Source organism: Odocoileus virginianus, chromosome 22, assembly GCF_023699985.2.
Source record: "Odocoileus virginianus isolate 20LAN1187 ecotype Illinois chromosome 22, Ovbor_1.2, whole genome shotgun sequence".
Classification (NCBI taxonomy): Eukaryota; Metazoa; Chordata; class Mammalia; order Artiodactyla; family Cervidae; genus Odocoileus; species Odocoileus virginianus.
Window position 1 is genome coordinate 10,357,290 of NC_069695.1, and position 18,409 is coordinate 10,375,698.

Consider the following 18,409-nt stretch of genomic DNA (forward strand, 5'->3'; position numbering starts at 1 on the left):
CCCACCCTCGCCTTCTCCCAGAGTCCACAAGTCTGTTCCATACATCTGAGTCTCTTTTTCTGTTTTGCATATAGGGTTATCGTTACCATCTTTCTAAAGTCCATATATATGTGTTAGTATACTGTAATGGTCTTTATCTTTCTGGCTTACTTCACTCTGTATAATGGGCTCCAGTTTCATCCATCTCATTAGAACTGATTCAAATGAATTCTTTTTAATGGCTGAGTAATATTCCATGGTGTATATGTACCACAGCTTCCTCATCCATTCGTCTGCTGATGGGCATCTGGGTTGCTTCCATGTCCTGGCTATTATAAACAGTGCTGCGATGAACATTGGGGTGCATGTGTCTCTTTCAGATCTGGTTTCCTTGGTGTGTATGCCCAGAAGTGGGATTGCTGGGTCATATGGCAGTTCTATTTCCAGCTTTTTCCATTTTCTTGCTTTCATATTGGTTTATGTGCCTTCTAATACTTCTTCTCTTTATCTTTGTTTTGCACAATAATCCATGATTGAGACAGTATTACACTTTGGTTAGATGGCAAGAATAGTTACATTGTACAGATGCAAAAAAAAAAACCAAAAAACAACAGTTCCTTTAAGTGGTAAAACAATACATTGCATGTAAATATCTATTGGTAATATTTTTACCAATACAATTACTATTTTGTCTACAGTCGGTTTTATGTTTTTAATTAATGTATTTTATTATAAAATACATGTAACATAAAATTTACTGTCTTCACCATTTTTAAGAGTACAGCTCAGTGGCATTAAGTACATTCACATCTGTTACTTATTTATCAGCCACCTCTTCCCCTGCTGAATTCATGATCTTTTGTGTTAGCATATTTTGCGTAGCTGGTTCTGCTTAGAGACCAGTGAAGCAGTGATTTTTGCCCCTAAGGCACATTTGGCACTGTCTGGAAACACTTTTGGTTGTCATAACTGAGGAGGGGGGTTTGCTATCAGCATCTAGTGACAGGTAGAGGTCAGGAATGTTGCTCAGAGGACCCTCTCCCAAAAAAACAACTATCAGTCCTAAATGAAAACAGTGCCAAAGTTGAGGAACTCTGGTTTAAGCCCATAGAGACAATGGCCCTGAACTTGTCACTGCTGAAAGATACCATGTTAAAAGCTAAACTTTCATAAGTCTGTATTCTAATGGAATGTGCTATCTTTGACTTCATGCTTTTGTGCTGCTGTGATTTTTTTTTTATATAATTTAAACTCTTTAATTGCCTATTTTCATCTAAGGCTTTTTTCCTTTAGTTACTTGCATCACCATTTGTTCATTATTCATTCATTAAAAACAATTATTAATGAACAATTATTATATACCACCTTTGTGGTCTTGAGCTACTGAGATTTCAGGGTTAATTTGTTATTTCTTCATAACCTAACTGACCCTTCTTCGCTAGCAAGTTCACATGAGTCACATTGTGTTTTATTTTTCAAGTAATTGCATGCTTGTGCTTGGGCCTGGGCTAAATGGTATGAGGGGAGGAATCAGAAGGTTCTTTTTAAGAAATATGATCTTTTCGAAGACTGGAAAAGGTGGAGATGTAAGACTTAAACACAGAACCATTACAGAATCAGACAGCAGGGCATTCATTCAGTGAATGTTTCTTGTGCTCATTTAGGACATAATGTTAAACGGCCTTTTAGTGTGTATTGAATGACCCTGGCGCCGAACACTTGCTATTACAGTGAGTGTAAGTGGATTCATGCCTTGGGCTCTCCTATTTTCTCTGCAGGACAGCTCTCAAAGAGAACATAAAAGAGAACACCCCCACATCCACTGACCTAAGTTAAGTACTTTAGACTAATAAAGTTGGAAGGGCCCTTAAAGATTATTGGGACCAATCCTCTCATCTTGGAGATGGCGATGGCACCCCACTCCAGTACTCTTGCCTGGAAAATCCCATGGATGGAGGAGCCTGGTAGTCTGCAGTCCATGGGGTTGCTACGAGTCAGACACGACTGAGCGACTTCACTTTCACTTTTCCTTTTCATGCATTGGAGAAGGAAATGGCAACCCACTCCAATATTCTTGCCTGGAGAATCCCAGGGATGGGGGAGCCTGGTGGGCTGCCGTCCATGGGGTCGCACAGAGTCAGGTACGACTGAAGCGACTTAGCAGCAGCAGCAGCCTCTCATCTTACAGCTGGGGCAGCTGCTGTCTGTGGAAGAGAAGCAATGGGCTCAGCACAGCAGAACCACTGAGTTCAGTGGTTCTCAACTTTGTCTGCACAATAGAAACTCTTGAGGGTTTCTAAAAATTCTGCAAAGCCCCAGCACAGCCAAACAACTTAAATCAGAGTTTGGAGCTAGGACACAGCATAGCATCTTTTTGCAAGCTCCCCATGGGATTCCTAGGTGTGGGGAGGGTTGAGAACCACTGCTTTAGCTGACGGCGAAGGTTTGCATTCAAGCTTTAACTCCTAGTTGGGCTCGTTTGTATCAAAGGATGAGCCATGTGGTACCTTAGGGTTGCCTGCTGCTGACTTTATTTTCACTAGCTTTTCTTTCCTCTAGACCTTCTGGTTCTATGAATAAAGAACACTTCTTTCTCCTCTCTACCATATATGCTGACCAGTGACTCCCAATCTTTGTGTTGGGATTTGTCATTTGAAGATGTTTTTATGTTCCCTTGCTGTGCTACCATGTAACGTGGACATGAATCGAGGTATGGGAGAGGTCTTGAAAAGATCAGACGTTCATTCAACTGATTTTTTTTTTAAGCACCCACTAAGCATTAAGCAATGGCACTGCACTCCAGTACTCTTGCCTGGAAAATCCCATGGATGGAGGAGCCTGGTAGACTGCAGTCCATGGGGTCGCTAAGAGTTGGACACGACTGAGCGACTTCCCTTTCACTTTTCCCTTTCATGCATTGGAGAAGGAAATGGCAACCCATTCGAGTATTCTTGCCCAGAGAATCCCAGGGACGGGGGAGCCTGGTGGGCTTCCGACTCACACAGAGTCGGACACGACTGAAGTGCCATGGCAGCAAGCATTATAAGGGCTTCCCTGGTTAGAGCGGCTTCCCAGGTGGCTCAGTGGTAAAGAATCCACCTGCCAATGCAGGCGATGTGGGTCCAACTCCTGGGTAGGGAAGATCCCCTCAAGAAGGAAGTAGCAACCCACTCCAGTGTTCTTGCCTGGGTAATCCCATGGAGAGAGGAGCCTGGTGGACCCAGTCCATGGAGTTGCAAAAGGGTTGGACACGACTTACTGACTGAACAACAACAAAGCGTTATAGTATCACAGATCCACTGAGTTTAGAGCAATCTAGACCAAGAGAACATTGTCCTACAGTGGAATGTTCTCTATCTGTATTGTCCAGTATGGAGGTCACTAGCTCCTTGTGGCTATTGGGCCTTTGAAGTGTGGCTAGTGTGAGAAACTGAAGCATTCATTACATTTAGCTTTAATGAATTCAATTTAAATAGCCATCTACTGGTAAGTCCAAGTCTAGGGTTAGGGTGTCTTCCTCTTATCCCTTTCCATTTGCTAGATGGAAATCAACGGGAGACTCCCACGTGTTCCTGATTCCCAACTCCTGGCCTTGAGAGGAGAAAGTCCACTCTTAAGTGGGTGACTGAGCATTAATCTTGAGAAAGGTATTAAAATTCAGGCTCCTGTTTACCTCCAAAGGCCTGATTATTATGCAGTGAAGTCTTTTGTGTGTGTGTGTGCCAGAAAGTTAATTGTCTCTGATCATGTCATAAACCCTTTGATTTCCAGTAAAACCATGTTAGCTGTAAGTGTTTGACACTAGCAGCAGTGTTAGAATCAAATACCTGTTAAAGAAAAGAAGTGTCCTTAAGGCTCTCATTCCCTTCCTCCCTCTGGATGTGCATCCCGCTAGAAGTCTGTAGCTTTGAATGCTTAGCTTGCAGCTTCTACCTCTTTGCTGCCGCTCTGGGCATTTTTCCTCCTTATCAACTTTACTATCACCAATGTGTAGAAAATGTTAAATTGCTAAGTCATGTCCAACTCTTTGCGATCCCATGAACTGTAGCCCACCTTTGTCCTCTGTCTATGGAATTCTTCAGGCACAAATACTGGAGTGGGTAGCCGTTCCCTTCCCATTGGCTTATTTTTTTGGACCACATTTTTGCAAAACCGCATGTGCGTTTCCCTCCGCACACTTGGGTGAGAGTCGTCTGAGGGGAGATTCATCAGAGAAAAGATGAAATGGCAGCATGTCTACCTCGGGGTCTAAAGATAGCGGGCTCAGGTCCCAGCTTTGTGATCTGACACGTGAGGGCTTGGCTGGGGGAGCGCTGTGGTTCTGCACCTGGCTGTCCCCGTGTTGCTTACATGAGAGGTGGGGTGGAGAGCCATGAGAGAGAGAGCTGACAAGCTCCTGCTGGGTGATGGACATCTCCACTGGGGAGTCTTCCGAATGGCTCCCGTGTGGAGGTCTGGTTAGGCCCCGTGATACCACCTACTCTACAGGAGATGAAGTGGGCGAGGGAGCCCCTCTTGAGTTGAATGAATAAAAACTGACTCTCCGCAATCTCTGTTTGCCCCTTGTTTCCCACATTTTGGAAATCTTATCTGCATCTTCATGATAGTTGTTTGCTGACCTCCTGTATGGAGTAAGGTGAATGACAATAAAAGAGCTTTTCACAGAAAGAAGGGAGCCTTGATTAATGTTTTTGTTTTACTTTATGAAATGTTTAATTTATTTTGGCCACACTGGGTCTTAGCTACATCTTAGCTGCGCCATGCAGGACCTTCATTGGGGCATGAGGACTCTTATTTAAGGCATGCATGCATGCGGGGTCCAGTTCCCTGACTAGGGATCAAACCTGGGCCCACTGCATTGAAAGTGCAATGTCTTACCCACTTGACCACTAGGGAAGTCCCAGATTTACATTTTTCAAAAGGGAGGAGACATATGTATACATATGACTGATTCATGTTGATATCACTTCATGGCAAATAGATGGAGAACCAATGGAAACAGTGACAGACTCTATTTTCTTGGGCTCCAAAATCACTGCACATGGCGACTGCAGCCATGAAATGAAAAGAAACTTGCTCCTTGGAAGAAAAGCTATGACAAACCTAGACAGCATATTAAAAAGAAGAGACATTACTTTGCCAACAAAGGTCTGTATAATCAAAGTTATGGTTTTTCCAGTAGTCTTGTGTGGATGTGAGAGTTGGGCCATAAAGAGGGCTGAGTGCCGAAGAATGATGCTTTTAAACTGTGGTGTTGGACAAGACCCTTGAGAGTCCCTTGGACTGCAAGGAGATCCAACCAGTCAATCCTAGAGGAGATCAACCCTGAATATTCATTGGAAGGACTGATGCTGAAGCTGAAACTCCAATACTTTGGCCACCTGATGTGAAGAGTCCATTCATTAGTAAAGACCCTGATGCTGGAAAAGATTAAAGGCAGGAGGGAAAGAGGGTAACAGAGGATGAGATGGTTGGATGGCATCACTGACTTGAGGGACATTAGTTTGAGCAATCTCTGGGAGATGGTGGAGGACAGGGATGGATGGACTCCTGCCTTGCTGGAGTCCATGGGGTCACAAAGAGTCAGACCCGACTGAGTGACTGAACAATGAACAAGAACAACACAATTCTGTAAAGCAATTATCATTCAATTATGAAATAAAATTAAAACAAATTCAATAACAGGAAACTGTACAAAAGAAAACCTCACTAACACAGATAATCATTGATATTTTGTGGGGATATTATTCCAGATAGACTTTTGTTATTTAGTTACTCAGTTGTGTCCAACTCTTTGCGGGCCCATGGACTGTAGCCCGCCGGACTTCTCTGTCCATGGGATTCCCCAGGCAAGAATACTGGAGTGGGTTGCCATTTCCTTCTCCAGACAGACTTTAATATATAGTTTAAAATCAGTGGAATCCTATTATAGATTTCATTTGATAATGTGCCTTTTGTTAGATGCAGCAGAATGCTTTGGCAGCTGCCTGACTGTAAATATAGGTCTATGTTGCACTTTACTTTCATATTTATAGCTTCGGGAGTTGATATCTTTGATCATTTGTAAGATTGTCTCCTGGTGGCGAGGAAGAATATTTATGAAAAATTCTGATAACGTGTTGCCAGCTGCCCTCCAGAAAGGTTAAATCAGTCTCAACCCTTTTGCCCACACCCTTCCTGGTTGGGGTCCTGTCAGTTTTTATTTTGCTTAGTTGATGGATAATGGCTCTAAATAATCTTTTATTTGCCTCTCTTTCATTAATGGTGAAGCTGAATAGTTTTTCATATATTATCCATTAATAATTCCTTGTGACCTGTATTCTGTGCACAGTTTTCTGTGGGGGTATTGCTTTTCTTTTTAATTTCTTATAACTCTTCAATTATTAAGAATGTTGATTCCATTAAATAATGCAGAATAACTGTCCCCTTCTCTCAATTTGCTCTGCACATGGTGTGTTTTTTAAGCGCTTCCCAGGTGATGCTAGTGTTAAAGAACCCGCCTGCCAGTGCAGGAGACATAGCAGACATGAGTTCAGTCCCTGGTTGGGAAGATCCCCTGGAGGAGGGCCCGGCAACCTACTCCAGTATTCTTGCTGGGAGAACCCCATGGACAGAGGAGCCTGGCAGGCTACGGTCCATAGGGTTGCAAAGAGTGGGACGTGACTGAAGCGACTTAGTCTAGCCTATGGTGTGTTTTATGATGGTTTTAAAGTTTTAGATTGTAGTCAAATTAATGAATAGTTTCCTTCATTGTTCTGGCTTTTGTATTACCCTTTAAAGTTACTTTCTTTCAAAGCTTTTGTGAAGATTTACCCACATTTTCTTATTGGTTTTACTTTACTTTTTGATTTTAATGTTTACTTTTTTTCCCATCTAACATTTATTTAATATGGGGAAGAATGGAACATTGACTCAATTTTTTTTCTAAATGGCTGCAAGTTTACCTCCTACTACTGAAAAATCCCTTTTATCAATTTATTTGCTAGTTTAGTGTTATGAATAAATTTTACCCATATGTGCTTGCATTTATTTCTGGATCTGGTGTTATGTTTCATTTATCTGCCTCTTTTAACACCATTAGTACTTCAATTTAAGCCAGTATCACAGTAGCTTTAATAATGTACCTTAGTATCTGGTAGTACAAGTCTCAAAGTGGGGCAGGAGAGAGCACTGATATTCATATTCTTTTAGAAACCAACTGTTAATCCCAGTAATCGAGGCTACATCTATAGAACTTCCTGAAAGACTTGTAAAGACTAGTGATTCTTAACATGTGATTCATAGACCACCTGTATCAGAATTACATGGGGATTTTTAACAATTGATATTCCTGAACCCCACACAAGAGCTCCTGAAAATAAGCTGTGTTGAGGAAACTCTTTTTACAAGGTTTCAGATGATTTTTAAGAAACTTAACACTCTGATAAAACATGGTAAGCAGCAGCCAAGTTCCTCCTGTTTAAATGTTAAAGAACACTTCCTTTCATTAATTACATCTTTGTACTGATTACATGTGTACATGTAATCAGTTAAACGTCCTGTCCCTAAATGTGTTTTGAATATTTATGTAGTCCAAGTGCTGTGTATAGGCTTCCCTCATAGCTCAGTCGGTAAAGAACCCGCCTTCTATGCAGGAGACCCCAGTTCAATCCCTGGGTCAGGAAGATCCCCTGGAGAAGGAAATGGCAACCCACTCCAGTATTCTTGCCTGGAGAATCCCATGGACAGAGGAGCCTGGCGGGCTACAGTCCATGACGTCACGAAGAGTTGGACATGCCTGAGCGACTTAGCACACACAGTACTGTGTATGCTACGAGTACAAGGTTGGCACCTTGTATTTGAGATTTGACCTTCAGATGTGTAATCACACATCCCTAATTACACACACATGCACACCCATCAAATTCTTATATACTTTAGATCAAAGTATAGTTACTGCCCTAAAATAGCTTGCAGTTAGGTTGGGGAAAAAACATGTGAACAACTTGAATGAAATTCATGGAGAGCAGTTGGCTGGTTGCAAGATAATAAACAGAGAATGAGCTGGATGATGTGAGAAAGGGTAAAGAACCTCCAGCATTAAGTGGGGGCAAGCCAAAGAAGCCATCCTGCATGGGAGAAAGACCAGCACTCCTACTGCAATAGAATTAAAGCCTCAGTAAGTATTTTTGCGTTGAGAAGCAGAAGAACACCTTATTAAATCTACCTGTGCTTCCTGAATTTCTCATGCCATTCACTTGATACACTGGGATTGTTTTCTGCAAATTTTCTACCTGGACTGGTCTCTTATGGAAACACAGATATTTTTGTTCAACTCGCTTTCTTTGAAATGTGTTATTTACCTTCATTTATGATCATATTGGGGTAGTGATCCTAGCGGACAAGACTGAACATTGAATACAGGCTAAAAGATTCATGACTGTGCCTTTTTGTGTCTCTTACTTGCCTTTCCTTAGATTCAGGAGTACCCCATCGATGTCCAAAACAACCAACTTCCCTTCCTGCGGAATCCAGATATCCTGGTGGGAGAAAATGACCTAACTGCCCTTAGCTATCTCCATGAGCCTGCAGTTTTGCATAATTTAAAGGTCCGCTTCCTGGAGTCCAACCATATCTACACTTACTGTGGTAAGTAGGGGGTATCTATTGGCTGTGTGTGTTTGGAAGTGCTTCCAATCTTTAGACTTTACATGTTAAACTCCAATGGTTAAGAATCCTACTTTCAGTCTCATTTATATTAATAAGTACCTCTCACTTGAAAGTTTGCGATCAGTGAATGTGGCTTAGTTAGGCTGCCATACATCTCTTTGGAAGGATTGGTGTTAAAGCTCAACCAGGGAAGCAATGGGCCATGCCATGTGGCTTGCTGGCTCAGGCGCAGCCCTGGAGTCAGTAGGAAGACAGTAAATCCATCCCAGGGTCCTGGCTCAGGCCTCTGCTCTCAGTGCTGAGTGCACTGCTGCAAGTTTTTAAACTTAAAAAAAAAAACAAACCACAACTTTATTTTGTATCAGAGTATAGATGATTAACAATGTTGTTAGTTTCAGGTATACAACAGAGTGATTCAGTTATATATATATATAAACTGTGAAAGTCGCTCAGTCATGTCTGACTCTTTGCCACCCCATGGACTGTATAATCCATGGAGTTCTCCAGGCCAGAATACTGAAGTAGGTAGCCCTTCCCTTCTCCAGGGGATCTTCCCAACCCAGGGATCGAACCCAGGTCTCCTGCATTGCAGGCAGATTCTTTACTAGCTGAGCCACCAGGGAAGCCCCAGTTATATCAGTTCTATGAATGCGAAGTTGCTCAGTTGTGTCTGACTCTTTGCGATCCCATGGACTGTAGCCTACCAGGCTCCTCTGTCCATGGTATTTTCAGGCAAGAGTACTAGAGTGGGTTGCCATTTCCTTCTCCAGGGCATCTTCCTGATCCAGGGGTTGAACCCAGGTCTCCCACCTAGCAGGCATGGCTTTACTGTCTGAGCCACCAGTTACATCAGTTATACATGTACCTGTATCTATTCTTTTCAAACTATTTTCCCATTTAGATTGTTATGTAATATTGAACAGGTACTGTAGGTCCTTGTTGGTTATCCATTTTGATTATAGCGTGTGTGTATGTCATCCCCAAACTCCCTAACTTACCTACACTAGCCTTACCCCTGGTAAACTTAAGTTTGTTTTCTAAGTCTGTTTCACAGATAAGCTCATTTGTATACTTTTTTCCAGATTCTGTTCATAAGAAATATCATATAATATTTGTTTTTGACCTACTTCACTTAATATGACAGTTTCTAGGTCCATCCATGTTGCTTCGAATGTCATTATTTCATTCTTTTTAATGGCTGCATGATATTCCATCATAACACTAATATTCCATTGTTTAATGTACCATAGTTTATCCATTCACCTATTGTAGACCATGTTAGTTGCTTCTGAGTTTGGCAATTATGAATATAGCTGTTACAAACATTCATGTACAAGTTTTTGTGTGAATATGTTTTCTCTTCCTTTGGATACATACCAATGAGTATGATTATTTGATCATATGATAAGATTATGTTTAGTTTCATAAGGAACTTCCAAAGTTACGGTGCCCTTTTGCATCGCCACCAGTGATGAAATAAGAGTTTGAGGTTATCAGTGTTCCGGATTTTGGCTATGCTAATAGGGGTGGAGTATCATCTCACTGGTGTCTTAACTGGTGTTTCCTCAGTGCCTTATGGTGTGGAGCATCTTCTTCTGCTTCTTTCCCATCTCTGTATCTTCTCTGGTGAGGTGTTTCTTTAGGTCTTTTGGCCGTTTTTTTAATCAGATAGTTCATTTCCTTATTGTTAGATTTTAAGAGTTCTTTGTATATTTAGAATTACATGGACTATATAGTCCATGGGGTCACAGAGTAGGACACGACTGAGCAACTTTCACTTTTTTTACTTGTATATTTTGGGTAGCAGGCCTTTATCAGATGTGTCTATAATTTGCCTTCTCATTCTCTTGACTGTACTTCTTCACCAAACACCAGAAGGCATCACAATGGCAGAGCTCTCCCATCTTGGCAGTGACCCTTTCCATTCCTGCCTTCTCTTCCCCAAAGGACTGGAAACGTTCACATTTTTTATATGTGTCCATGGTTCCCTTGAGATCCAGAATGTTCTTTATGTGAAAGAAAAAGGCATGCATTTGTCTTATCTTCAGGATTGAATTGTTGGGTTTTTTTTTTTTTAACTCTTTTCACATTCTCAAATATCAGTTTACCTTGTCCTTCTATAAAAAATCTGAAGGGTTAAAGGACTTAATAACTCTTCAATGTGTATTTATTGAACCCATCTTCACATTGTGTCCTTTTGGGAACACAGGATGGAAAAAATAGTGAAATGAAAGATAATACATGGTATAATACAATGTGAGATAATAAAAAAAAATAGCTGACACTCAGTGCTTACTATGCAAGATGCTGGTCTGAATTGCTCTCTATGAAGCATTTTACCCTCAGGATAACCAGGGAAATGCAATTACCATCCCCATTTTGCAGTCCATGAAGCTAAGACACTCAGAAGTTAAGGAATTGGCAAAGTCACACAGTTAATATTTGAGCCAAGGTTTGACATTAAGATGTGTAATCACATTTCCCATTCACAAGTTGTTTGTATTTTAGTTAAGACAACCCATATACAAATGAGAAAATTAACAGTCCCTTTTAAAGATTTTAGTTTTGAGATTTTTTTTTTTTTAAGCGTAACACCTCTTGGCAGGGTTAAGAATCCTCTTTTTCTGATCCTACAGCAGTTTGTACGTATCTATTTTATGAATTCAGTTTGTTGAGCGTTTGTGTGTACGCCCATGCATATGTGCTTATTCATGCTCCAGGGTGTTTGAAGAGAGGCCTGACCTGTCCTTCTTTTCCCCATTAGGGCCTAGTAGAGTGCTTGATAAACACAGATACATCTTGATTTAGTTGAGTGATTGGTTAAGACTCATCCTGTTCATCTTTTCTTCTTTAGTTTTCATGTAAGTGAACAGGGACCTTTAAAACTCATGTCAGTATACTACCCAAGACAATCTACAGATTCAGTACAACCCCTATCAAATTACTAATGGCAGTTTTCACAGAACTAGAACAAAAATTCTTAAAATTTGTATGAAGTCACAAAAGACCCAGAATAGCCAAGGCAATCTTAAGAACGAAAAATGGAGCTGGAGGAATTAGTTTTTCTGATTTCAGACTATACTACAAAGCTGCAGTCATCAAAACAGTATGGAACTAGCACAAAAATAGAAATATAGATAGATGGAATAGGATGTAAAGCCCAGAAATAAACCCATGCACCTATGCTCAATTAATCTATGACAAAGGAGACAAGACTACACAATATTGGAAAAGCAGTCTCTTCAACAAGGAGTGCCAGGAAAACTGGACAGCTACATGTAAAAAAATAAAAATTAGATTATTCTTTAACACCACACACACAAAAATAAGCTTAAAATGGATTAAAGACCTAAATGTGAGACCAGACATAAAACTCCTAGAGGAAAACATAGGCAGAACACTTTCAGATGTAAATTGCAGCAATATGTTTTTCAATTCATCTCCCAGAATAATGGAAAATAAAAGCAGAAGTAAACAAATGGGATCTACGTAAACTGAAAAAGCTTTTGCATACCAAAGGAAACAGTAAACAAAACAAAAAAACAACCCACAAATTGGGAGAAAATATTTGCCAGTGATGTGGCTGACAAGGGATTAGTCTCTAAAATTTACAAACAACTTTTGTTGCTTACCCTCATCAAAACAAACAACCCAATCAACAAATGAAAAGGCCTAAATAGACATTTCTCCAAAGAAGACATACAGATGGCCAAGAGGCACATGAAAAGATGTTCAACATCACTAATTATTAGTGAAATGCAAATCAAAACTGTAATGAGATACCACCTCACACCAGCCAGAATGGCTATCTTGACAAAAACCCCAAACGATTAGTGCTGGAAAGGGTGTGGAGGGAGAGACGGAAACTCTCCTACGCTGTTGGTGGGAACGTAAATTAGTATAGCCGCTATGGAGAACAGATGGAGGTTCTTTTTAAGGAACTAAAAATAGAGCTACCATATATTGTTATGTTATATTGCATGTAACCCTGTAATCCCACTATTGGGCTTATATCCAGAGAAAAATATCCAAAAGGATACATGCATCCCAGTGTCCATTGCAGCACTCTTTACGGTATTTAAGACATGGAAGCACCCTAAATGTCCATCAACAGAGGAATGAATAAAGAAGATGTGGTAAATATATACAATGAAATATTACTCATGCATTTAAAAGAATGAAGTAATGCCATTTGCAGCAACATGAATGAACCTAGAAATTGTCATACTGAGTGAAGAAAGTCAGAGAAGGAGAAATATCATATGACATCCCTTATATGTGGAATCTGAAAAGAAATGATACAAATGAGCTTACAAACCAGAAAGGACTCACAGACTTAGAGAATGAACTTATGGTTGCCAGGGCAAAAGGATGCAGGGAAGGGATATTTAGGGAATTTGGGATCAACATGTATACACTGCTGTATCTTAAATGGATAACCAACAAGGACCTACTGTATAGCACATGGAACTTTGCTCAATGTTATGTGGCAGCCTGGTTGGGAGGGGAAGTTGGGGGAGAATGAACACACATATATGTATGGCTGAGTTCCTTTGCTGGTTACATGAAACTATCACAACATTGTTAATCGGCTATACTCTAATACAAAATTAAAAGTTTTAAAACAAATCTCATGTCAGGAAGCAGTCATGCTCTCAGAATCTGAGCGCAATGTCTATTCACAGGTATCGTGCTTGTTGCCATTAATCCTTATGATCAGTTGCCAATCTACGGTCAAGATGTCATCTATGCCTACAGTGGCCAGAACATGGGGGATATGGACCCCCACATCTTTGCTGTGGCAGAGGAAGCCTACAAACAGATGGCCAGGTAAGAATAACCTTAGCCCAGAAGTCCTCCTGGGTCATCAGAGGGTGGAACGGGGAGTGTCCACCTTCTTCGGCTGCTTTTTCTCGGTGGTGGGGTGGTGATTCTGGGTTTGAAGTGTTTTGGAAACCAAATCAACCTCAGGTTCTTTTCTTAACCACATTTCCTCAAGTCTTCATCTTCTTCTTATGAACCTGAGCCTAGGCTTGGAGAGCAGTGGGTCCTTAGACTCTGATGAGCAGTGCAGTTAATGCCTTGTGTCTCATCTCTCCTTGACTTCCTTTTGGCTGTCTTGCCTCTTCTCCAGGTGTAATGAATCCATTTTATACCATCACCATTCATTTTACAGATCTCACTGAAGGCTCCGTTTTGAAAGAACCAAGACTCTGGCAACTTCTTAAAATGCCAGGCATTTGGGGCAGAAATAGAAGCTTCAAATTAGCAGTCAAGCGTAGTGGTTTCAGAGTTTTAGCCTGAAAGTGGTGTTCTGTTTAGACACTTAAGTGGGTCTCATGTTGCTCTTCTTATTCTAACTCAGAGAGATAGCTGCAGGTCTGTTTCATCAGAAAGTAGGCTAGGTGAGTGTATTAGTCAGGGTTCGAGTGTGTGTGTGTGTGTGTGTGTGTGTGTGTGTGTGTGAAGAGAGGGTTTTTTTTTTTTCCATTTATTTTTATTAGTTGGAGGCTAATTACTTTACATCATTACAGTAGTTTTTGTCATACATTGAAATGAATTAGCCATGGATTTACATGTATTCCCCATCCCGGTCCCCCCTCCCACCTCCCTCTCCACCCGATTCCTCTGAGTCTTCCCAGTGCACCAGGCCTGAGCTCTTGTCTCATGCACCCAACCTGGGCTGGTGATCTGTTTCACCCTAGATAATATACATGTTTCAATGCTGTTCTCTTGAAACATCACACCCTCGCCTTAAGAGAGGGGTTTTTATTTTAAGAAATTGGCTTGTGCAGCTGTTGGGGGTTGGCATGTCCAAAATCTGCAGGATTAGGCTGGCAGGTTGGAGATCCAGGGAAAAGATGGTACAAGATTTTGAGTCTGAAGGCAATCTACTGGCAGAATTCTCTTTGGTGGGGATGTCAGAGTTTTTTGTCTCATGACCTTCAACTGATTGGATGAGGCCTACCCACATTATGAAGAGTAATCTGCCTTTCTCCGTGTCTACTGATGTAAATGTTAATTTCGTCTTAAATGAAAAAACAAAAACAAAACACCTTTATAGCAGTATCCAGACTAGTGTTTGGCCAAATGTCTGGAAACTGTGGCCTAGCCAAATGGACATGTAAAATTTACCACCATGCTGTTCTTGAACTGTCAAGGTATAGTATAGGGAAAGATAGTTTTACCAAAGTTTTGGTGGAAATGCATTTTCCAGTTAACAGTAAAATGCTGGATCCTTTCAGCTCAGTCTTTCTTGCCCCCTCTAAAGAACATCTTACAGAGCTAGCAGGAAAAGCAGGAGTGCTTTGTGGGGAGCAGGACTGTGTAGAGAGGAGTGAGAGGGAGTCCCATTTAAGATGGTCAGTGCTGCCGTGGATGTCAGAGTATAATTTTCAGCCCAGTAAAAGTTTCCATGAGGAAAAACTGTTCTGTAAGCTTCCTTACTAGTTTATAATGTCTTGTTGCTGGCTGTGGAGATCGGTGTGTAAAAGATCTGCTTCCTCATAGAAACACAATGACCATATTTAATATGAGCAGTGATCAGAGAACAGAAACGGTATAATAAGTAGAATGATCTACAACTGTTTCATTTTTCCAAAATGAGCTAAACACGACCTTTGACCTCTCTAACGTCATAAAAAGGCCACATACCGTGTTCTGGGCGTGACCAGGGGTCCCTTAGCTTGGTAAGCCGTGGAGGCACACACTGCAGACTTAAGTGTGGTTCAGGGTTGTGTCGCGGGGCGGGGAGGGGTGAGGGGTGGTGTGACGCAGCACGTGGCCCCGCTCCAGTGCGTGCACAGTGCAGGGGACCTGGGGCCTGGGCAGGCTTCTGTGTCTCGGGAGAAGCACTCACGCCGAGTCCTCGCTTGCTTCATGTGAAGAAGACCATCCTTACTGCTTTACAGATGGTGTCCTTATGGTTCTGAAATGGAAGGTGACTGTGGCCTGGTTCCAACAACTTCTACCATGCTCCAGGTTCTGCCAGCTCCCTGAGACTGTCCTCTCATGGATGTCCTTGATGTTAGTTTCCATCCCATTTTGTTCTCCTAGCTAGTTGCACTTAGATGTATCAGAAGTTTGTTTTCTTTTTTAATTTTTAATTGGAGGATAATTACAGTGTCACATTGGTTTCTGCCAAACAGCTTTTCTTTATCAGACTTCTTGAGGCTCCCCTACAGCTTTGAGAACCCTCTTGCCTCCAGCTTATAGATCCTCTTGACTGAATGCCTCCATTCTTTCTACGCATGAAGCTGTGCACACAGTTACTCTACTCTCAGGTTATTTCACTTGTTTGGGTCCTTGTTCATGCCCATTAGTGGGAAGGGACAGGGGTGGGCATCCAGGGTGGTGGTGATATGATCTTGCTTAGGGGAATGCATTTGTTGATTAAGGAGTTTGGATTTTAAAGTTGGACAAAGAATTGCTTAACTAAGGGTTTTCTTTAAGGTCTTAAGGTGTATAATCGTTTTACCCACCAAGTCCCAGGGCGTAGAAAATAATACTGCTGAAATTCTTGTGCAATTTTTGCTCATGAACGTGCATAAGAAGTATAAGGCCAGCACATGTGGCTCGGGGGAGAGAGCTATTTTTGAATAAGTTCTGATGTCAGCAGCTCAGGGTTTCTGCTATTGATCTGAGGGGCATGTTAGAAGCCCCAGCAGAATCTTTGCAGGGAAACAGGGAGACTCACTGGTCAGATGCAGGGACGGTTTTTGCTGTATTTCCATTCTGGGCCTTCACTGTCAACTTCGAATACTAAACACACTCACTTTACAATTCGTCTGCCAACTGTGTGGTGTGCTTCCTGACTCATCAGTGAGTTGCTGAAATGATTGTTATGTGGATCAAGTCACCGTGGTCTAACACAGTGTGCTTTGAACCTGAGCCTCCACAACAGCTGGGTGATTAAGGGTGCAAGAAGCTAACGTTAACGACTCCTAGCCCGTGGTGACAGTGACTCAGTTGACCTTGGACTCAGCAATTCTCTCTCTTGATTCACTGTGGACTGGATTTTCTTTCTTAATGTGGTTCACTCTAGGTCTCTCCAACTCACAATGCCTTGAGTGTATGAGGGAAGTCTGTCAAAGCTCCAAGGGATAAATCCAGACCTTCATCCCCACCCCGAGAGTTCCTGCAGAGTCTTGTGCTGGAAAGGATGAGGAGACACAATGGCAAGACGATTGGTTCGCTGTCCCTACCCTTGTTGACCTCAGATGAGGCTTGAGAGTACATGGAGACTTACAGTGAATAAAAGGGCTGAAGTAACTTGAAACATCAAACTTGTGAATTCTGCCTTCTACATAAGAACCTATAGTTCCCTGTGAGAAATGGGACTGACCATAGCTTTATTTCTGCTCCTCCCTTCTTCATGATCCAAAATGCCCTTTCTCTCACTTTTACCTACCCTCATTCTAGCCTCAGTTCCTGGGTTAAATCACATCAGCCAACATTTGTAAAGTATCAGTGATTTGACAGGCTCCTTGCTAAGTGAACACTAGGAAATGTGAGACCTCTCTCCACTTCTTAAGGTGTCCACAGTCTTTCTGGAGAGAGAGGACACAGTAGACCAAAAAGCCTGTAACTGCAGGAAGTGTAAACCAAAGTCACGCTCAGGGTCGTTTGAATTGAGTTTGGGGATGATTGTCACATCTGGTCCAAGAAAGTGTAGTGTTGAAGCCGGATCTTGATGAATTGCTCAGATTTATAAGGTGAGATGCAGACATCTAGGTCGGTGGAAGAGAATGATCATTACCCCAACAGTGGGGCCTCAAAAAGCACAAAACCTTAAAACTAAAGCACATAGTCACAAAACCATAGCCACATGTACTTCACGCCCCTTAGGATGTTTGTAGTCGAAGACTTCACAGGTGTTGGCAAGGATGTGGAGAAATTAGAATCCTGATACACTGCAAGTGGGAATGTAAGATGGTGCAGCTGCTTTGCAAAATAGTCTGGCAGTTCTTCAAAAGTTTAGACAGTGCTATCACATGACTCAGCCATTCTGCTCTTAGATATGAAAACACATTCCAAGAGAAATGAAAACATATTCACACAGAAACTTACCCACAGACATTCATATTTAATGGAATGTTCACATAGAATTGTTCACAGTAGCCGAAAGGCAGAGGAAAAAAATCTAAAAATCCATCAACCAACCAATTGGTAAATAAAATATGGGTATACCCATACAGTGGAATATGGCACATAAAAAGGAACAAGATATGATACACGGTACCACAGGGATGAACCTTGAAAACATGCTCAATGAAAGAAGCCAGACATGAAAGAACACAGAGTGTGATTCCACTTATATGAAGTGTCCAGAATGGACAAATATATAGAGGGAGGTAGATTAGTGTTTGCCCAGGGCTGGAGGTTCAAGGGGGAATGGGAAGTGATTGCTGATCAGTATGTTTTTTTGGTTTTGTTTTGGTGGGGGCTGGTGGTGAAAATTTTCTGTAATTGATTGCGTGGATGGATGCACAACTCTGCAAATGCACTGAAACCCATTGAATTGTGTACTTTAAATGGGTGAATGTGTGTTCTGTGAATTATATCTCAGAAAAGCTATTATTCACAAAAGGCATGGTCAGGGGACAGTGCCCAGGAAAATTTAACCTATGTGATAAGTGGGTCTAGGTTTGGTGTGGACTATTCAGTTAGAGACAGGGTGACCGGACTTGGGAGGAACCTGAAAGCTGGAGTGAACTTTGGCAGAAAAGTGTGTTCTGTTAACACAGGGTACAGAGATGGTCAGTTGAGTTCAGGAAACCCT

At 41.6% G+C, this 18,409-nt stretch overlaps 1 protein-coding gene across 2 annotated transcripts in view; it reads left to right on the forward strand.

Annotated features, from left to right (window-relative positions):
• The window catches only part of MYO5B (myosin VB), a 334,299-nt gene that overhangs the window by 146,509 nt on the left and 169,381 nt on the right, over window positions 1-18,409 (forward strand). For both annotated transcript variants that reach the window (XM_070452570.1, XM_070452571.1), the window contains exons 3-4: window positions 8,436-8,607; window positions 13,314-13,458. In XM_070452570.1, the coding sequence (XP_070308671.1) occupies window positions 8,436-8,607; window positions 13,314-13,458 (317 nt within the window). The remainder of the gene's footprint in view (window positions 1-8,435; window positions 8,608-13,313; window positions 13,459-18,409) is intronic.